General features: G+C 42.3%; 2 protein-coding genes and 1 long non-coding RNA gene across 6 annotated transcripts; 2 read left to right on the top strand and 1 right to left on the bottom strand.

Moving 5' to 3' along the window:
• The first annotated feature begins 731 nt into the window (after positions 1–731).
• Positions 732–2,173, top strand: LOC111261333 (uncharacterized). The gene is made up of 2 exons (XR_002680913.2): positions 732–1,561; positions 1,851–2,173. It is a non-coding gene; the product is annotated as an uncharacterized LOC111261333 (long non-coding RNA).
• Positions 2,174–3,599: 1,426 nt separating this feature from the next.
• On the top strand, positions 3,600–18,087 carry LOC111261332 (flavin-containing monooxygenase 5). Of its 4 annotated transcripts, XM_022834743.2 has the most exons (8): positions 3,600–3,986; positions 4,143–4,274; positions 8,497–8,713; positions 11,840–12,078; positions 12,496–12,674; positions 16,022–16,221; positions 16,361–16,556; positions 16,795–18,087. In XM_022834743.2, the coding sequence occupies exons 3-8, from the start codon at positions 8,502–8,504 to the stop codon at positions 17,392–17,394; spliced, it is 1,626 nt and encodes a 541-aa protein (XP_022690478.1). In that variant the 5' UTR covers positions 3,600–3,986; positions 4,143–4,274; positions 8,497–8,501; the 3' UTR covers positions 17,395–18,087. The 4 variants fall into 4 exon arrangements, with proteins under 4 accessions (XP_022690478.1, XP_022690476.1, XP_022690479.1 ...); XM_022834741.2 differs by lacking the exon at positions 4,143–4,274; XM_022834744.2 differs by lacking the exons at positions 3,600–3,986; positions 4,143–4,274 and adding an exon at positions 7,323–7,622.
• A 1,511-nt stretch (positions 18,088–19,598) lies between these two features.
• LOC111261330 (actin 403-like) lies at positions 19,599–20,988 on the bottom strand. Its single transcript, XM_086968656.1, has one exon. The coding sequence runs from the start codon at positions 20,920–20,922 to the stop codon at positions 19,792–19,794; it is 1,131 nt and encodes a 376-aa protein (XP_086824782.1). The 5' UTR covers positions 20,923–20,988; the 3' UTR covers positions 19,599–19,791.
• Between the last annotated feature and the right edge of the window lie 1,119 nt (positions 20,989–22,107).

Genomic DNA, 22,107 nt, shown 5'->3' with positions numbered 1-22,107 from the left:
GTAACTTCCATAAAGTAGCTAGTTGTCGGTAATCCAATTTGTAAATAGGTCAGTGTTGCGAAAAAGCTTGTTTCGAGTACAATAAATGATAGAAATTGTCGTGTGATCTTACACTGATGACGGGAATCCACTATTTCCTGCAGAGTTCATGTCCTACTAAGAGTAGACATGAGCGTGGTAACTGATTACCGGATCAGCGCTGGGTTGTGCTCGTGAGATATTTATCTCTATGTTTGCTCTATAATTGCTTATCCCAGTTCCAGAAAGATCTGACTTGAAACAGTTGGTCACAGCAGTGTGCACTAGAGCAGGTATAGCGCCAAACAATGTACACTTCAATAACTATTATCTAGGCTTCCTGCCGACAGGGTAATGATTTCCTATTCCTCTTATACACACTCTGGCGTAATTTGTCTTCAGGTCTCGGTGAACGTCAATGCTCATCCCAGATGTACCAATCCCAGATTAGTCCGATTTTTTATTTACGTTAACTATATCCGAAGAGCTTTTTGTAAAAAAAAAACAAAGCAATGAAAATAATGTCCGTTAAATTATTATGAAACTCTAATTCGCCACGAACGCTTATAAGTTGTAAAAGGAAGAAGGTAAAAACCATTTCTTCAGTGAAGTATTTTATGGTTGGAAGTAGACAGACGGTGACAAAGTTGATTAACGAGGCGGTGAAAGGTGTATGTGATACGTTTATTCCGGTTCTAATAGCAAGACGGCAGCAACATTGGAATCGTTTTTGAGCATTGGCAGCCGGCGCGAGCACTCATCAGGTTTTACGGAAGGACACAGCTTTGTTTAGCCCTATTCTGGTCAGAATGGCTTTATCAAACATCAATGATTGGACAAGTAGTCTAAGGTACTTGATCACGCGATACGAGTTCTACAAATATTAGCCAAGTACCAAAACAAAGTCTGCTGGCTTCTAGCGATTTCTTGGCGCACAGCTTGAGAGATCTTTCTTACGCGATATAAAAGCAATAGTATATAATGTTTTGCCGACAGGGAGCCGTGAATTTCATAGAACAAGGACAGTACAAAACAGAATACCGAGTACTTTGATGAATACAGTTGCATTTTTTGGCGGTCCCGTTTGAATTACACTAGAAACTCTACGGCGTTTTTGACTATTTAAAACGTTTTGAACGTTTCACGCTGACATCTCGTAACTATTTCGGCAGATTAGCGCTTGGACACTAAACGTAAATTAACTGTTTCGAATAAAATTAGTCTCTATCTCTTAAGATGGGCTGTGCTGCACGTTACATCGTATATCGTGCTGTAAGAAGTCGGTGCACGGCCTATCCGCCAGCAGCACGTGTTTGACGAATAGAATAATTAATTCACATTATGCTTAAAGGATCATTGCAAGTGAGTTCTATTGTCGTCCTTTGGAACAAGGCAACTCTGTACTGTAGTCTCCTGCCGGACCGGGTGTAGCGTGTCCTGCAACCTGACATTATTACTGAAGACCAGACAGCAACATCCTCCCTCACCTGCGGACGGATTATGGTTATTGTTTCACGTTCACTCTGAATGATGGCGCCCCCAAGTATGTAAAGATTCCTAAATGTGTTTAGACTAAAATTAAAATGAAAAAACTAGATTATCCATGTCATTTATGTCCAATTTCCAGATAAAATTATTTGTACAATAGTGTCCACTTGGATACATGATATTCCCCATCTTGCTTTTCAATTTTTTTTTATCTCGAACTGAATAGTTATATTATAAAAATGGCGTAGTCGAACTTCAATTACATTGCTTCAAGAGTACATATACTATTCAAGTTTAACATCGCATATATGCATAGGACATTCATTCACACATGGATGATTTAGGAAATCGTCTAACAATGGGTAACCACCTCTCGGGATCAGCCGATGTTCAGGACAGAACTTAGGGATCGCAAGCGCAAACACGCTCGGAGGCAGGACTCTGGCAAGCATTAAATCTTCTTGACGACATGTCTTCCTAGTAACCACAACGAGTAAGAAGATATATCTAGGATGGACAGTCCTGGATAATGGCGTCGAAGCAGCACACGACATGCCGGGCAACTACGTTATAGGCTAGTCGGGTGGAACGTTTTCTAAGTGCTAGTAAATCGAAGTACATCTCAATCTTGGACAAATGATATTAAAGACCATTGTTCTACGCTTTATGGTAACTTCTGTTTTTTTTTACGTGTGTTTCGATTAAATAAAAAACGAAAATTTCCATTCGAATTCTTTGCAATAATCTGATTATCACCAGAACAATATTCTGCCTGCAGATTGCTACAAACAATGATGGACAGTCAAAAAATAATGGGTCATAGTGGATCGTTACGCCGCCATTCAGAAGATGAACCGTCAGGCATTGCCTTAGACGGCTGGCTTTCGAGGCCGAATGCGGTGTGCCTAAACCCGGATTCAAAGGCCGGCCCTGAATCGTAGACTATCACGTGTCCCTGCCCAGTTATCAATATAAACATTGTCTAAGTAAAGTGCTAGTTTGCTTGGCCGACAAGTATATAAGAGATAAAATTGAATTGATTCAACAATTGATGAGTGTTCACGCGAAAAAGACAATCATGTATAAGTTCTTTTTTGTTTCAGCAAAGACGCGCTAAGTTGTTCGACTTCAAATAGTACTCCCTAGGTTCGGCTTCAGTAGCAGAATCTTGCAGGTAAATTTTCGTTTGGGCTTTAGTGGAATTACGAAATGGGATTTATACATTATTTTTAGTAACAGTACTCCATCGTTTGGGTTATGAAGTTTCTGCCTGCTCCCGCTGGCGGTGGCTTACGTGACAAGCAGCACAAAGCAGAAGCCGTTTCCCGCCGTCCTCATACTTCAACAGTTCTCGCACGTCAGCATCCCCTCTGCACTGATGTCCCGTTTTTTCGAAGTGATGTCAAAGTTGCACATTGTGCTGTTCAACCAGTGAAGTAGCAAGGTACATTTATAATAAATGTATGGTAAGATTTCCATTGTGATAATAAATAAGTATCCGCAATAAGTATCCGTCCGAATATCATAGCTTTGTCAGAAGTTGTGGATCTATGTTAGTAACAATGTATAGGATCAGAAAACTGGAACGGACCCATGCAGTATTATGAGACATATCGAATTTTTTTGCCAATAAGTAATGATGGCGACATAAAAGGCTGCTATATGATTATTTTGTGTGATTCTCTTTAGAAAAGAACAACGATCCTTAAAGGTGTATTCGACTTCGCTGACATTGACTTCAATGAATAATGCTTAATTTACTTGTTAATCGTGCCCGGCTAGATTCATGACGAATACAAGTTAAATGACGAAAAGGATGATTTGCGTTTATCTGCACAAGCCAGTGATAACAATCGTGATGAGAACGCGATTCATAATAATCCTGTCAAATCTAGCAGCTCGCGGGCCGTTCGCTTTACTAGTCTCGCCACGACGGGATTCGACAGTGTGCTCCAGGAGGCTTCTTCTCATCCCCGCCAGATACCGGTAGAATTATCAGCGTTAGAAGCCGTGACTATGCTGCTATGTGCGAAGCAAGGCAGCTGGGTTTGTGGTGAGCAGCTAGGAGAGGAGGGCGAGTATAAGAAAACGTCATCGGGTCAGGACTGCACAGTGCATCTGGGTCGCTGGTTGATCGTCACATAACAACTGGACGCTGCTAGTTGACATCAGTTCTCCGATTTTTGCGTTTGATGTGTGTGGGTGCGTGAGAGTGCACTACTTGTGGAACGGTGTCTGTGAACGAGGCAGCAAACGTGCTTGCGTGAATTTCGGTGTCACGAAAACAATAGAAAATTACTGGTTTGGGTGACTGGGGTTGACGTGCAGAGGTAGAGCGATAAAGCGACTGGAAATAGGTAGTCGCTTTTAACACCGGGGTGCTCTCATCATCGATAGGGGTTTAGCCAAAGCCCTCTGGACGAGGCTATCTGTAAAATATAAGACACAGGCGTGCTGGCCGCGTGAACTTACATCTGAATGTAAGTTAAACTCATGTGAGAATTGAAAAATACTTGAAAAAATGTATATGGATGTTTGTCGATAATTTTCGTGTACTTATCGTTTCGTCACGCTTTCGGAATAACGACATAGGTGTTCATGTTATTTAAATGAGCCAATACGATTTCTTTAACCAGGGTGTGCGACCTGAAGATGGTTTAGGGTTTTCTGCAGAAGAAGTAGAACTTCGTTAACGACACGCAACACTGATTGCAGTATCCGAAAATGTAAACGCTGAAGAAGCGTTAAGACGAGGCTCAACTCGTAAGGTCTGTTTAGGAAATTGTTTGCTAAATTGGTTCGTACTTTTCGTCCTATTTTATACTGACAACTGTCACTGATACTTATATCTCTTTCTGAGCTAGCTATGCTTGATAACGTTGCTAATCATGAGTGAATCAAGGCTTCCGTACATTGTACAATATTATAATACAGAAAATGCCATACTAGAATTTGTCGCAAACCGCATAGCTTAACTATTTTGAATCAGGACGAAGTAAAAACGTTAGCAACAAAACTTCTATCGAATGAATTACCACTACGAAGCTTAAGTTGAATTTGCGGAAGTCGATAATAGGCTTTGCTGTATGATATGGTATGTTGAAGTTCAGTATATAAATTATTATTTTACTATGAATATTTGTCTTGTGCTTGCCACTGTTCCAAGCATTCACCACCTTGCCTATGGCTCTTTTGGGTTATTCAGCACTCAGTCGTGTTCGAATGTTCATTTAGCGATTGAAAAGAACGACGCTGCCATGTCTGAACGCAGAAATCTTCAGTGTAGCACGGCAGTTTCCCCACCGAGGTAGCCTGCTTCTTCAAGCAGGCATAACTGCGGTCCACCGGCGATGCTCTGTTCGTTTCTTCTGTGTACATGTTTTTACTATCTACTGGGTGTATGTGTGTGTGTGTGCTTGTTCCGTTGGGATCTTCGTCGATGCGATTCTGGGTGACCCACAAAATCTGCTGACGTCACGTCCACGGTGTGCGCAGCGTTGGACGCTATTCGCTACTTTGCAGCTCTGCGTTCGCATCAACGGCACCAATCTGCGCTATCATTGTCTAGGGTTGTAGTAGCATTCGCTAGCGGCACACGTCGATCCTGAACCTTCTTTTCCGGCGGACAGATCCTCCTGATGTATCCGACGCTATTTGGAAAGGGCGCAGAGGAGAGCCGTCGTCGTCATAAAAAAGACGGCCATTGTCTCCTGTCAAATCGTTATCGTCGTCGTCGCTGCGTCGTATTCCTGATTCAAAGAAACATTTTTGATTCGATCATTATAAGCATACTAGCGTGCTGTCGTCAATCGGTTTAACCAACGGTACGTTAATGGAGCGACGGTTGCGGGAGGCCAGCCAGCCTGATCGTATGTCATTCGGAAGAGATTGATAATGACTGACCAGTTTGGTGAAAGCAGCTCTGTTGGTGTGTAGATTGTACCGTGATCGATGAGGATACACGGAACAGCTGGTCCAGAAGTAAAAGATTCACCTTGTCTAGAGTCAAGTGATTAACTAGAAGAAAATGCAGATTATGCAAAAAAAAAGCTAACTATACTGTAATCGATCATTAGTCAATCACCCGTACGCTTTACTGTAGGACAGTAAAGGCAGCTGAACTGGTTCAATAGGGCAGCGAATCACATAGATCCATATTATAATGATCGATACATTGCTTACATCTGTATGATAGTCCGTATAAAGGGGACTGAAGTTCTAGGAGTTTTTTCCTACGGCTAATTTTGTTTCGATAATTATATCGTTTGAAGGGATACGTGGCTGCTGTAGACGTGAGGACGGATAGTACTAGTACTAGTACTAGTACTAGTAGTAGTAGGAACGGGAATACTGTATTTTATACGTCATCAGCATTACACTCCACTGTGATATTATTGACTCTAGTTATCTAATTTTAGACGGGGCATCTGACGTAAATGCAAGATGACTACGAGTATGCACATGGAATGAAAATTAATCAATCATCATCTACTAAAGTCAAAATAGCAGCTAAAAAATAGGGTTAATTAAAATAGTATTGTACTGAACAAACATGTACGAAGTACGCTCGGTATAACACGAACAAAAGCAGGCATTTGCTATACGGGCCGCTTGCGAAATAAAAGAAATGCGAGAAAAATTATGACGAAGGCTTTTTCTAATCTGAATGATGAACTATTTGTAAAAACCAGTCAATAGCAGTCAATTATAAGGATATTAAAACTTTATGATGCACGTTCATTCCCTCGTATTGTACGTACGGAGTCTTTAACGGTAGTAGTTTCCTCGTTCGATAATGCGTGCGTGACTCCAATTGACTATAACACGAACACTTCTTTAGAGATTTTACGATTACCGACTTTATTCTTTACGTCACTTTGAACTACTACGTGCTCTTACGTGCCAAGTGTTTCCGTGACCATTTGGCCACCTTAGACTTCGTTGAGATTTCTTCGGAGTTATTACATTATGCAAACAAGACGAGCGTCTGGCTTAATAAACAATGAGGTGACCTTCATCATTTTTTACCTGGTGACACGACAGCGCGCGGTACTCTATCTTGTCAGAGCAAATTCCATATACCTGATCCAATATATCAAAACAAATGAGTGAGCTGTGACCTGTATCTACTTGTACGTGTTTACAGAATTTTGCCTTGAAGGAATTCGATGAGGAATCGTTATCTGTTAATCGTTTTTGAAACCTCACTGATACTGTAAGAATACATCGTGACTTAACTTAAATCGTAAAAAACTCAGACGCAAACTACCAAATCGAAAGTCACTTGCTGTCTGTCTCTTCATTTATCTACATTGATCAAATGGAGAAATCCAAAGATGAGCCGGAACATCGATTCAGCCATCCACATACGTGCATTGCTCACGCTGGCGGATAGGACACTTCGACTGCAGTGTCTATAACACTATCGCTAAATGAGCACAAATTGATTTGGTAAACAGGTTTACCTTGAAAATAGCCTGTGTCAACGTTACCGTCGTACACACCTTGTGCTTGTCATGTACGGTGTATACCTACCTATACAGGTGTGCATCTTTTTGTAAATAGGCCCCTATCATTCGTTATTGTTTACGATTCTTACAATTGAGTGTTACTGTTGTTGCAGCTCGTTCAACTCATACCGAAGGAGCAAAGTGTACAAAAAAAAAAGTAATAGTAAAGGGGATATTGTTTGCGACAGCTTCGAGATGTCAATCCTTCTCTCCCGAAGGGATCTCCTTTCTGCGTTTGGGCAACTTTCGCTCGGTGGTACAAGTGCACCGAGCGCAATGTTATTAATCGCTAGAATCGCAGTAAGTCTATCTTTGAACGACAGTGGACTACCCCTGTCGACATAAAGCCAGTATCTCACTCCGAGCTCCCTATACGAGCCGATCTAATATGGTGTTGCTCAGTCACCAAACGTAGTGTGATGTCTATGCTAGATCGCGGCAGCTTCTGAGATTTCGACGATTTACGTAACGGATAGTTGTGCCGACGGTAGTAGTGGCCGAAGATTACGCTTCAGGAGTTCAACAAATAGCTTTTTTATCGGGCGAAGTAACCTATTTGAGCCGAATTGAGCTCTATCACTTGAGATAACGCGTCTCGGACAGTTGGTAATAGCCCAATTGTGGACATACAGCGAGTATCGTTATCACAATATTTTTTTTTTTCGAAAATCGCCTGCCGTTCATATCAACATTCGGTACACTGCCGGTTAAATCAATAGTGTGAGCTAAACTAGTTGATTTCTAAACACTGCTTACCTTGGTGAGTCCTAACGATGCTTAATTACGAACGTTTTCTTAATAGCAGCAGGTAGTCAACTGACACCTTGACGATGTAATAGATAAAAACGTATCACAGATAAAACAGTCCTACCTATATTTTTTTGCAAATGGACAATTCCACCGTTATTACACCTACAGTGATGCTCAATAATTGATTGCTCTTGACCTCATTTCGTTGCTTTTTTTTTTCTCTCATCATCATTCTAAGATTTGTTATTGGCTTCTAGTTTCGGAAATCGCCGACTATTTGTCCGTCCTTTTATTCGAAGGCTTTCTTTTCGTCAAATGATTCTTTGTATTCTCGAGCAGATCAAAAACTCACCGGTGGCAGTTAGCTTAGGCGGACGTCGGTAGCCATACCGGTCAACTCTTGTTTTGAGAGAGTAACCGAGTTATTAGTTTAGCAGGGGATATACCGAGGAACAACTTTGGGCCAATTCCACTAAAACAGCTTTCAGCTCAACGTTTGAACGAGATAGTTTCGAAATTTTTTTTCGAAATATTTCGCTCGGAAAAGCGCAGTCGTATGCAAGCAAGCAAATATATATCATAGCGTTAAGATGGCAAAATACAGGTCTATTCATCTTGCAAATCACTTGTTTGTATTTGTCTTACAAATCTATGTAGCAGAGATTTGCTATAGAAAGTATTCCCTATAACAAAATGAACTATACGAACTGTTTTTTTCGTTGTCTTCCAGTCAAAATGCCGGCCCCAAAGGTGGCAATCCTTGGAGGGGGTGCTTCAGGTATCACTGCTATAAAGTGCTGCGTCGAAGAAGGATTGGACGTTGTCTGCTACGAGCGCAGCTCAGACATAGGTGGACTCTGGAGGTACACAGACGAACCCGAGTTCGGCCGTGGGGGCGTCATGAAAAGTACGATCATCAATTCCTCCAAGGAAATCTCCTCATTCAGGTATCGAGCCATTGTTTTCGTACCCATATTATTGGTAATAACGACGTAATTAGCGATCATGCAAGCCAGAACCTTAGTCGGCTCTCCCAACACTATTTATTCGAAATTATGAGCGCAACGTTTAGCTTCATCGCATTGAACAAGTGGCTTCGTTCGCTTACACAGCCTTTGAAGCAGTGGGCTCTGAGGTTCCACCAATAATGCCATCCGTTGTGGGTTTGTTACGCTAACCCACCCTTGAATGGCTCGTTTTTATCTGGTGTGATCTAACTTCAAATCTAAATATGAATCTTTTAGAATGTATGTATATAGACGCCATATTGGCAGTGCTCAACTTCACTGAGGTCTGTTAATGCAAAGCTAAAATTTCTATAGGAAAACAATGAACAAATCAGTTGGCAGTAAATACGAAACTCTCCCCAATGTTTTCCTACTACGCTAGATTTGCCAGCCAGCTCCCAAAAGCCCATCAACCTATTGAGACTTCTGTCGCGTTTGAATAATACGTTTTACTGTGCGACTTCATACGTTTAGTGCGAACATGGATTACGTGATGAAGTGCAGAGATTAAACGTTCCCATTCGCAGGACGCAGAATAGTCGAGGCTTGACATTTAAAGGTGCCAAAAGCCTCTACTACTAGTTCACACGTGGATGAATCCAATCTGGCAAGAAATAGATTACATTTGCTTGTTTTCAAAAACTATTGCTGATAGATTTCCTTATTGGAATTTCTTTAATTGTGCGGTATAATTGCATTAGTACCTCCTCTGGCCTTCCGGACAACTGTCAATTTTTGACGCGGAAATTCATTACGTGGACTTAAAAGCCAGCTACCGAACGTTAACGTGTCAGCGACCCTAAATAGACACATGATTACACGCTCTGCCTGTATCACTTGGACGATTACCTTCTTATCTAAAGGAAACTATATCCCATGTACGGTATACATCTGCGACCGGTTCACGCAAATTTTATGTACAATGTGTTATCTATATGTCAACCTTTTTTCAAACAAATAGATCTCGCTACAAAAGTAGATAGACCTATCTAGTCTTTTTGGTTTAATATAGCTGCTCTCTAACTACATGCGAGGGACGCACGCAGCCATATTGGTTACTATGCGCTAGTAGCGCCATGCCCATTCAAAGGAATTAAATCGCCTATCGGATCACGTAAGAAACTATTTCCTAACATTCTCCTATAACCGCGCGAAATCACGACCCGATCGATAACCCTAGCCCTTTCCTCCTGCGCGTTTAATAGTACGCGGGATGCTTAGGATGCTTTTTTTTCGCTGATTCCTGTGGCGTGACCGTAGTTAGCGACACCTGTGTTTTGTAAGCATGCTTTGTCCGCCGACGGATCTCGTCCATTGATCGTTATCTCGTCGCTCGCTCGCTTTGTAAACAGAACGAAAAGAGACAAGAGAGACTTTCTCGTAATAATGCATCCAACACTCAAAACATCCTCAGCAGCCATCTTTGTGCTTGCTCGGCCCGGAAAATCCTCCCAGTAGGCCCTAAGAACATTGACGCCAGTTTGAGAACAGACTTCTAGTCGTATCTTGTTCAACAGAATACACATGTTTACCTGTTATGGCACTTTTGGTCATCCTCCAAGTGAATAATAGGCACAAAATTGTCCCGATTGATAATAGGCTAGCAGGAAACACCCAGCAGCCCATCATCCAGCTGCTGGCAACTTCGCTACCTGATCAATGTCCATTGAACGTCGTGTTAGCATCGATCGCAAAAACAGCTCTTATCCAAAAGATGCTTTACTTCATCGAGAACGAAGAACTGCGCCAATGTACACTTTAGTGGTACATTAATATTGGTGTAAAAAAACATAGCATTTAAATAACTAACGTTGTTTTGTACCTGAAGTGCGCAATCATGTCGAATGCGCGCCCTCTAACGGATCGTTTCGTCTCACGTCTTCGATGATTGCTAAAAGTTAAACTTCAATTTAACGAATAGTTAGATATAATTTGAGTGCCATTTTACTTCATGTTGTTTCGAGGTCTAACCCGTCAGAAATCGTACAATTAGATGTTATAGACGTGTTGCTTTAAGCGTTTCTCAATGAAAATGTACTACATGAAACATCCAACGTGAGCGTGTAGTTTTATCTAGGACAACCAATTTGTACCTATGTCGACTAAGAAATACGAATGATAACATGTTCGAATGGCTCTTACGAGACACGCCAGTACTAACGGCAAACAAACACCATAGGTCAATTCCAAAAGGGGACCATGTATAGACAATAAACAAATGACTTAAACTATAGCCTATATGGTTCACGCACAGGGAGACGAGCTGAAATGTTACAGTAATAATCTTCACAAATGTTTACTCTCATCTGGAACGAGGGGTTCGTACGATGACGACACTTGGCTTAAAATAGGTTGTTAAACACAGTTGATGCTAAGGTGCCAAAACACGTTTGCTTGCTTCTGTCAGATAGGATGAGTTTATCGTTGGTCATATGTTAGCCACGGCATAAATTCGAAAATTTATTGTCGGATTTCTTGCTAGCATAAGTTGACGCTGACATAAATTATATGTATTCTAGTCGACGGTGTGCGGTCAAAAAGCGAATATCGAAGTACTTTTGAACGGCTTGAACATCTCTTTCGTTGGCGCTGCTGGAAACTATTCGAATTGGTTGTACGTCCTATACGTCAGAAATTATAGCAAAATTAACATATTATGCAAAAATTAATTCTAAAAGTTACCATATTTTGTTGAAAAGTTCAAGTTTACCACATCTCTCATATCGACGTATCCGTTGCAGTTTAATCTTCTGTGTGACATGGTAATAAATATCTATTAACATATGAAAGAACTGACAAAAGTTCTGAAAATGTATTAAACTGTTTGGCAGTATCTCTTTTTAGTTGATGTCTGAGATGTAGGTCCTGAATTCGACAGACATTCGAACGCATTAATTGTTCTTCTCTCGTAGTATCTAAGATATCTGCCTTCCTGGGTGCCCGAGAAACATTATGATAACAATAGTTAGAGCCTGAAGGCATTTTTTGTCAGTTAGCTTAGCGGCTATGGGCAATTTACCTTTAGAACTGGCCTAGGTCTAACAAAAGCTTAATATATCGTTTCAGTGACTTCCCTCCACCAGCAGAGTTCCCCAATTATATGCACAATTCAAAGATGATTCAGTACCTGGAGCAATATGCAGATAAATTTGGAATTAGGTCTTACATTCGCATGAGACACGAGGTTATGCATGTGGCACCCACTGAAGATTACAATGAAACCCACCGCTGGATTGTGCAGGTGAAGAACCTTGAATCTGGCGAAGAAAGTGAGGATGTGTTTGACGGCGTCATGGTGTGCACAGGTTTGCTTCATTGTTTGTATTCATCTTGCCCTTAGTGATTAATGGGAAGATACAAATAGCCTTGCAGTTAATTGGACGTCAACGGGAAAATTCTTCATTGAAATTCACAGCTTGACATCTTTATCTACTGCTTCATATTAACTTTAGAATTGTATAGCTAACAGTTAGAACGTAGGAGAACGTTTCGGTTGGCGAATTTTGCTCAAAGGATACATAACGGAATACTTACTTGCTAAGAATTAGGAAAACTAAAAGAAGTGCTTACTCCTTCTTTATCTGTGTTTGGTTTAAGTTTGTCTGTGCAAAGAGACGTTTGATTGTTATCGATTTACAACAAACAACAGTTTTGACTTGAGCTCGTGCAAAACACTTGACAACCCGACAAAAGAAGCTTGTAATTCTTGAATCCTATTTCAGGTCATCATACGTACCCGCAGATGCCGATCTTCCCTGATCAGGAGAAGTTCAAGGGTCGAATTATTCACACACATGATTACAAAAGGCCAAACGGGTTTGAGGACAAGCGGGTCTGTGTTGTCGGCGTAGGAAACTCCGGCGGAGATGCCGCTGTTGAACTCAGCTCCGTAGCTGACCAGGTTCGGCAGCATATCCTTAATTTTGTGCTTGTTGCTATATATTTTAGCTGATATCCGCTCAGCTTTCTGTAGCTGTCGTATACCAGAAAGGTAGTTTAAGATAAGTATAGTAAGACTACTATTAAGGAAAGCCTAAATACTCTATTTCTGGAATCTAAAGTTGTTTTATTTGTGTCATTTTGACTGGAAGTCACATAGATTTAACGATCTAATTCGGATGGTTTAATTCTGGAGGCTGGAAAATTTCTTCGTCGGCGAAATTATCGTTTCGCTTGAGTTAATTCACTGCCTTTTTTCTTAGCACAAACGGCGTTTACGTCTGGTGGCGACTTGGCTGTTTGACCATTTGGCAAGTTTGATAGGATTCGATCGCGCAGGCACAGTCCGGAATACAGTGGTTATTAATATTCAAGATGGGTAAAACCAGCACGAAGTAACACGGGTACGATCAAGTGCTGGAGCTATAGTTACATGGCCTTTACCAAAAAGGTAAAGGCCATTTTCGTGAGAAACACTGGTGAGGGGACACATCGCTAAACGGCCTAAGTTAGTATCATCTGGTATGAACAGTGCCGTGTTATGCGGAGATAATGCTGTCCAATGAACGCGGATAATTGTAGGTCATACATGCATTTTTAAGAGGACGTACGTAAGCTAGACGTCTGTGCTAGCAGTCTTTTGCGGACACTGTGTATTGGTAAAGAATAAATGCTCTGCCAACATACCTGGGCCAGCGACCCGATAATGATGATATACTCACTGAAGAACGAGCCTCCTTTAGGCAAAAGCTTGCCATAATATTTTATGCAAATTAATGTTGTTGCATTAGTGTCACCTGAATTGATCATCTCTACTCTTAGGATCTGAAGCTGTGATCCGCGTCGTTCCTCAGAGTGAATCTATCACTGAATCATTTTAATATGCCGCGCTTCTACATCAACGATTCCGTACCATTTCGTATATTCCTGGCAATTTTTACTTTTGTAGAAGTGATTACAGGCGGTGTGACTCATCGTCGCTCCTTTCCAAACGTATCAGATGAAAACTCAGAAAAAGAAAAGCATCTGTTGAAGCCTTCACATTGGCTTTGTGTCTTTCTAAGAAGATGATTCTGACAGATGAATTTTCGATGCAAAAACTAAGTGACCTTGGCGCCACTGGATAGTACTAGAGGTGTGATTCGAAAACATATTATTATATTGTTTGGAGATTACCTAATTTCACCACGCCCAAGAGCTACTGATGCCGACTTTCATCGTACACATAGCTACTACATAGCTTTACCCGAAAGTGGTTCATTGGGAAAACGTACGTGCACTAAAACTAAACAATTATACGAAAATGTTGATCCTTTGTCAATGAGTGTCGTCTTTGATCAAAACGCTGTTCCATTTAAACGGGTTCGCACTTTGCAAAGCTGTTGGGAAGCTGTTATGAAGATAGCTTCGGTCTGATTTGAAGATTCTAGATATATTTTTATTTTCCATTTTTCTATTATTCGACACGCATTATCTCACCATCCGTGCCAAAGCTCCATTTCATGTATTTGTATTAAGTACAGCCTTAATTACGCAACGCGGCTGAGCAAACGTAGTAATCAGACCTGATTGGCATTGGTAATCAGTATCGTCAACGGTAACAGATAATGAGGCTCGTCTAGCTGCCTAATTTTCAGAAATGGCCTGTTTTTTCATGGATTAAAAGTAAACGATAACACGTGTCCATGCCGCTGCCCAACAAAATAGATCTAGCATTATTCCAAGTACTGAAAATACGCCTTTCCTGCTACACAGAATGATATCGGCAGCATCCATTATAATCGTCCGAGTGATGACGTAACCGTACATCTAACGACCGCTTTCCTTAGGTAGCAGTTGGCCATTATTAGAATATTTTCTGGTGGTTCTTCGACATTCATTACGCTTGCCCTTGGGCGAGTAGCCATTGTGCCCGTTATAACTTGGTGGGCAACGTATTTGATTATGTTAGAAGTACGCAGTGATCTAAGTTCTAGGTTCGTTTCGCGCTGGGAGCCAATCGTCTCATGGAATGGCAGTACCGGACGTGAAACTCAAAACATAGGCCGATTGACTATGGCGGATGAAACATTGTTTTCATCCGACTTGATCGAGTCAGAGATATCTCATTATAATGATTGTTCGGCTGCCTATATTCATTAGGGATGAGCTTGCTCTGAGCAACAACAAAAACAGAAATACTTATTTATAGTAGCTATTATGGTTGTCATCATAATCGCAGATTACGTCTACATTGAAAACCATTTTTCACCACTCGTCTCCTGTTTTTACCTCGATGATGATTTCATCAATGCCGATAATGTAAACAAACAGAATACTGATTTCCGGGAAATTACCTAAACATTAGAGAAAGAATACTCAAAAACTTTATTATAAAACCCCGGTTTATGGTACGTTCATCGTATGTGAACCCATCTAAAAATGGATTGTCTGGTTATTGGACGTTTTAGCTTATTTTACATTGTATTGAGATCCTCGTTGTAGGAAACGAGTCGTACGCGGTGAAGGCTAACCCAAGTCCATCGACGGTCATGGTCAAATCCAATGGTGCTCTGGGCCTCCGGGTTTCATTTCAGCGACGCCCTTTGTCCAATCGTCCGGCCGCCCCTACCGGCTGAGTGAACTGCATTTTCTTTTCTGTGGTACGATAAGGTATCCACGCCAGTGACTACAGTCCTATTTGGTGCACTATCAAATTATCCTTACAGAAGCAGGCTCTTTGTATTGCATAGTCTTACACGGTATGTCATCTTCAAAAGGCCTTGACACCGAGTGACTGCTGGACTGAACTGCGCATTTCTAATTCTGTGCGCTATCGTTTAGTAACAGGATTTCTTATAAAAGCCTATGAACTAGTTATTAGGTGACTGCTCACGAAAATAGATTTTTCGACAGCTGTCTATTGTGGTAGGCTATAGGATCTTCAACATCTTACTGTCGCGTTCTAAACACGAAGAAAATATTCTTCTGTTGACGATATCTATTTTCGTCCTGCAATTGCCGCTCTGTTTATCAGCCGGCGACTGAACTGGGCATAGAACCCTGTCTCATGCTGTATCGACATGGACAAGTACGCTAAACACAGCCGGTCAGTCCTGTTCAATCAGACTTCATTAAAATCCACTAACAAACGCACCTACGCTGAATACATTGGCTAGAAAGCAACATTCCAAAAACATAGACGTATTTATCTAAGGTCTGTATACATAGTCTGTATACATAAACAAGGCGAGATGCTTGGCTATCATGATTAGTTTGTATCCTGAATTAGGACCCTTCTCTAAAGACGTTTCGCTGTTTTCCGAATAGGTCTATTTGTCCACCCGCCGTGGAGCCTGGATCGTCCGTCGAGTCGGTAAATACGGGCGACCATTCGACATTTCAGTAATGACACGATTGAGCAATATTCTTTTCCATTTGTTGCCCTATAATCTTTTGTGCTGGATCTGCGAACAGAAGACGGAAGCCATCTTCGATCATGAATTATACAACTTAAAGCCCACTCACAGGTAAGCGAAATAGCTTTTTACCGCTGTGCTATGACATGTTGGCGATTTCGGACAGGACCATCTAAATATTGCCATTATAAATGAAGAAGCAAATATTGATACCATTAATAAGTGACAATTTGATTGTTTTATCGAACAGGATTTTTGCCCAGCATATAATGGTGAACGATGCACTGCCCAATCGTATTCTTAGCGGAACTGTCGTTGTCAAGGGCAACATTAAACGCTTCACTGAGAATGGAATCGTTTTTGAGGGGGAAAGCAAAGAAACTGCAGTAGACGACGTGATTCTGGCCACAGGGTACCAAATTAAATTTCCTTTCTTCGACGAAAATGTAGGTAACAGGTTCCTTTTTGGCCTCTTGGCTTTTGTTTTTTGTTTTAAACAATTCAGTATACAACAATCAGGCTCAAAGAACTAACTCAATACGTGTGTATATAATACCGATTAATGTGACTAAAATTAGATGGTATTTACAAGCTTGAATTGGTATCTTCTGAATTTTCTTAATTTTGTTGTCGTAAAAACCATCTTCCAGCGCTCAGTGTATTATTTGATGTGTCTCATTTCAGTTAGTGGCCTGCGAAGATAATCGCATTGATTTGTATAAGATGGTCTTCGATCCCAATCATCCGACCTTGGCATTTATCGGAATGGCACAGCCCGTCGGTCCGTTAATGCCAATTTCTGAACTTCAGTCGCGTTGGGTCGCCCGTTTGTTTGCTGGTAAACAAAGACTTCCTTCGAAATCGGTTATGTACAAAGACATTCAGGCCTACCAGAAGAATATTCGCGCTCGCTACTTCGAGGGTCCACGTAACACAATTGAAATCGATTGGATACCGTACATGGACGAGCTGGCCACGATAGTGGGCGTCAAACCCAATCTATACAAGTTGCTTGTCACTGACTTCCAGCTTTGGACTACACTTATGTTTGGGCCCGTTCTTCCGTACCAGTACCGCCTGGAAGGTCCAGGCAAATGGTCGAAAGCTCGGGAAGCTTTGCTCACAGCTGAAGAACGTATTTCAGCGGCATTACAGACCCGAAAAGTGCCCATAGCAAAGGGTAAGCCTGGCAATGCGCTTGTCGAGCTCATAATGATGTTCTTGCGCGCGATTTTCTCAATGATTTTCATCATTTTCATAGGCGCTTTCACTATGATGACCTGAACACAGTTAGCGCAGATAAGATAGCAACGCATTTGTTGCGTGGAGTCTGTTTGCTGTCTATGAATCGATCGTATGATATGATACATACACCTTGAGATTAGATAGATTAGAAACTAATTATACACGATTGGACACATTGTCGTTCACTAACCGTTCCTTGCGCTAGCTTGAAATCTGTGAAAAAAACTACCTGCTACTAAAGTGAAAACCTCATAAATATAGAATATTTAAAGTGGTATACATACATCAATCAACAGGCAGCTTAACACAAAGCGTTACCTAAAAATGACACATCATTTAAGAAAATGGCCTTATAATATTTATCATCAAGCTGCCTGATTCAAATCGGTGGGAGCAGACGATGCAAAATCGCCTATCTATGAAGTATTCTGAGTGTTGCTTAAAAGCGGACCGGAACAAGAAAATAAATGCCATCAAAAGTTACAAAGCAGAATTATATAAATTGCTATATCTCTATCTACATACATAAACAAGTACGTTATTTCAGGCCTGTCAAAAGAATTAATACAATTGTAGAAATCTTGGATCGTTTTCAAAAAGCGATCGCCTAATTAGTGATCGATTACCCTAATTACCCCTGTAAGATTTTACACATTTTGCCGCAACCTGCTCAATAGATAAAAGCAAACTTTTAAATGTGTTTTCAATAATAAAATACATATAGTATTGCTTGATGTTTGTCGTTATTGAAACGTGCCGTTCGTCGCTTCCAGGATAGACGATAGGCAAAGCATCGTGCCTCTACAGCTGAACTAAGATTAGAGAGGGTGCTATTCTAAGGTAATTTCTTTTTTTTTTTCGATGTATGAACAACACTTCTCTATAGGCTTTATTCTGTCACTTTTTAATTTCCACAACATATAACGTTTGTGATTAATAGCAGGTCATAGAATAGGAAGGTTAGGGTATGAGTATCCATATCAAGTCACACTAAGATAATGTCAGCTAAGTCATGCAATCTGCTTGGAGTAAATGCGTATCCTTGTGCTTCTACCTACTCATCAGACTCCCCTTAAGGATTCACTCCGCATGGACGTTGATACAGGAAGAAACGAAAGGCGACCCCATCCATTCACTTGATATAAAAAAACTCTCTTCTAATAGAGGAGGGCCCCTGCGCGGGAAGCTCTTGCCGCTTGGGTTAGGTCCTTCGTCCAGTAAATGAATTTCCTCATTAATAGATTTTTTGTTCCTCTGGCCCCTCGGTTCACTACCAGTTACCAGCCCCTGGTACAACCTAGTTTCGTTCGTCAGAACCGATTATCACCGTCCTAGACCACATAGCTCGCTAGTCTAAATTATGGCAGCCGACCCTGAAAAAGTAGTGCCTTGCGAAGGAAGTGAGATTTCTACAAAATGCCCGCAACCCAATCTTCGTAGTGGATATCTCCCACAAAGGAAACCTGGCCGTGCGTTGAGTCCTTTTTACGCTAACATTGAAAAAGGCCAAACCACAGAGCTAGAAAAAACAGACAGACGGTAGTGCACGATTCATACGATAATTCCGGGTTTCAACAACCCTTAACTCACTATGAAATCTTTGCCTTCAGGACGTAGAGCAGTACAACTGGGTACTCTGCACTGCTTTCTAGCTAGCCGTGTTGGTCATCGATCGTTGCTGCCCGTAGGGTGAACATCAGCGAATTTTCTAAATTCTCTAATTTAATACAGAGAAAAACAGCAAAATGGAAATTTAAAAATATAAAGAAGATACATGTTACAACTGACCAGTGCAAAGTCCACCGCGAACTGCGTTCCGTTTGCTTAATCTGAAGCAAGGCAGAGAGGTGAAAGTCAAGCATTGGTATAATCTAAAAGCATGTGCGTACAAGATCTGATCGTAAGGATAAATGAACAAAGATAGCAGTTCCGTTGTGTGGACCGGCGAAGGGTGTCTAGAAGTACACTTTTGACCGATACCAAAGGCCTTATAGCGGTTAACGGAACGCGTAAGACAGTTTTATCTCGGCTGTTATACGTATACGAAACAGCAAATCGTCCAGCCACAATATATAGCAAACCTTTACCTACGGAGTTTTTTGAACATTAATACCTAATTAATCTCCACTTTATCTAATTACACTAATATCGTTTAAAATATCTCTTTCACCTGATTTCTAGCAGGAAAACAATTTTGTGAAATAATAATACATATGTTATTTCTACAAGGAAAGAGTCAAGGCTATCTGTATAAAGATTGCAATGTTCTTTGGTTTATTAGATGGTGTAAATATGGAAGGATTCGATGTTGTTTCGTTTGGCGGTTTTTGAGTTATTGATCATCCTTTTCGTCGAGGTCTCCTCCTGGATGATGGCATTCGGAAGAGAGCGAAACCGGGCGTAGTCCCGACTTTGGCAGTGATGGACTTAAATTTCTTAGAAGCACTTCCTGTGTACGATGGCAGGGCCAGACTCGTCGTATTCCTCCTTCGAGATCCACATCTGCTGGAAGGTGGACAGGGAGGCAAGGATGGAACCGCCGATCCAGACGGAATACTTCCTCTCGGGGGGAGCAATGATCTTAATTTTCATGGTTGAGGGAGCCAAAGAGGTGATTTCTTTCTGCATACGGTCAGCAATACCGGGATACATGGTGGTACCACCAGAGAGAACGGTGTTAGCGTACAGATCCTTACGGATATCAATGTCGCACTTCATGATTGAGTTGAAGGTAGTCTCATGGATACCGCATGACTCCATTCCGATGAACGAGGGCTGGAACAGAGACTCGGGGCAACGGAAACGCTCGTTACCAATGGTGATGACCTGACCGTCGGGAAGCTCGTACGACTTTTCTAAGGACGACGAAGAAGCAGCGGTGGCCATCTCTTGCTCGAAATCCAGGGCGACGTAGCACAACTTCTCCTTAATATCACGCACGATTTCACGCTCAGCGGTGGTGACGAATGAATAACCACGCTCGGTAAGGATTTTCATCAAGTAGTCAGTCAGATCACGACCGGCAAGATCGAGACGAAGGATAGCATGAGGAAGAGCATAGCCTTCATAGATAGGTACGGTGTGCGACACACCGTCACCGGAATCAAGCACAATACCGGTGGTACGGCCAGAGGCGTACAGGGACAGCACGGCTTGGATGGCGACGTACATGGCCGGAGTGTTAAATGTCTCGAACATGATCTGGGTCATCTTTTCACGGTTAGCCTTGGGGTTAAGGGGGGGCTCAGTGAGCAACACGGGGTGCTCCTCGGGAGCGATACGGAGCTCGTTGTAGAAGGTATGGTGCCAGATCTTCTCCATATCATCCCAGTTAGTGACGATACCGTGCTCAATCGGGTACTTCAAGGTGAGAATACCACGTTTCGACTGAGCCTCATCGCCGACGTACGAGTCCTTCTGGCCCATACCGACCATGACTCCCTGGTGACGGGGGCGGCCTACGATCGAGGGGAAGACGGCACGAGGGGCGTCGTCTCCAGCGAATCCAGCCTTGCATAGACCAGATCCATTATCCACAACGAGGGCGGCAACGTCATCGTCACACATTCTGACCGGAACTTCGAATCCCCAAGTGACACGAACGACTCTCCAGGGGCGAGTGCTGCTCGATGGTCGATGCTAAGCTTTAGTACTAACGCGCGCAGCGCCACTGCTATCTGGTGGCAGCACCATACCTTACCATATTAAGAAGGGGAACGCCCTTTGTCAAGCAAAGCCTACCCTCTCCGAACGCGTCGGCATCTCTCGAACCCGAACCCACCAGAGAACTCTCGAGAGCGACACGGTGCTGTAACCGCCATAGACAGGCCGCGGGCGAAAAGGCCATAAACAGTAGGCCATAGTGAGGGACATCCGTTGCGTCCAACCATACTGCTTCGCTATTTTGCGGCTGCAGTCAGCCTGCCGTAACAGGCAATGCTACAGCACGAACACAATTAGTCAATAGCAAAAAGTGCTGCTGTTGTTGTTCATCGATGCCGGAAAGAGTGGCGGCGATTTACAGAGAAAAGATGAGCTCAGCATTTGCAAACACAACAGGTGTCCACATGGTACTATCGTGCCGCATCTTAGAATAGAAAAAAGGAGAAAACACGAGGAAGAGAAAAAGACAGATTGTAGTTCAGAGAAGCCCGGCACGGTCCATCTCGATTAGCTTAGCCAGCCGTCGGTCAATAGAGAGATAGACCAGGTTCGGGGATGGGACGGGCGCGGTAGGGGCCACTTCCTGCTTCAATATCTTCTGGCTGGTTTCAATCGATTTCAGCCACGGCGGCACTTATACGGCCGTGCTATGGCTGGCGTAGGGTCAGTCCCCCATTCGATAGTGGGTCTAGTGGCTAGGTTGGTTGGTGCCGACTTGGCCGGCCCTGCAAAATGGACCAGTGGCAAGTAGTTCTTTGGCAGCTAGGCCAGTGCGTTGCTGCATCAGGTCCAGCTACATCTTGAAGCCCGCGCACAGCTACAAGGGTCGGACGCATCCCAAATATTGCCACGGAAGCGTACTGCCCCGACTGCACTAGATTTCTGTCCGCCCGTCTGTCTGTCTGTCTATCTCACTGTTGTATGCAACGGAACTACCATAAGGAAGAAACGCATTCCTCTGCACGATAAAAAGCTATTCTCACTAAGAAATTGCTTCACCGGACTTGTATGCATATATGTACTTACACTGATATCGGCATCAGCAGGAAAAATAGAAAAGCAGCGATTCAGAGTTTCGCTAGGTAAGTT

Source organism: Varroa jacobsoni, unplaced genomic scaffold, assembly GCF_002532875.2.
Source record: "Varroa jacobsoni isolate VJ856 unplaced genomic scaffold, vjacob_1.0 scaffold_546, whole genome shotgun sequence".
In the NCBI taxonomy this organism is placed as follows: Eukaryota; Metazoa; Arthropoda; class Arachnida; order Mesostigmata; family Varroidae; genus Varroa; species Varroa jacobsoni.
This window is presented reverse-complemented; position numbering and strand designations above follow the sequence as displayed.

Bases quoted from the DNA above. Each gene is read 5' to 3' on its own strand.
- LOC111261332 (XM_022834741.2), top strand. From the start codon at position 8,502: ATGCCGGCCCCAAAGGTGGCAATCCTTGGAGGGGGTGCTTCAGGTATC. The intron at 16,222-16,360 runs GTAAGCGAAATA...TTTATCGAACAG, and splicing joins AACTTAAAGCCCACTCACAG to GATTTTTGCCCAGCATATAA. The intron at 16,557-16,794 runs GTAGGTAACAGG...GTCTCATTTCAG, and splicing joins TTCCTTTCTTCGACGAAAAT to TTAGTGGCCTGCGAAGATAA.
- LOC111261330 (XM_086968656.1), bottom strand. From the start codon at position 20,922: ATGTGTGACGATGACGTTGCCGCCCTCGTTGTGGATAATGGATCTGGT.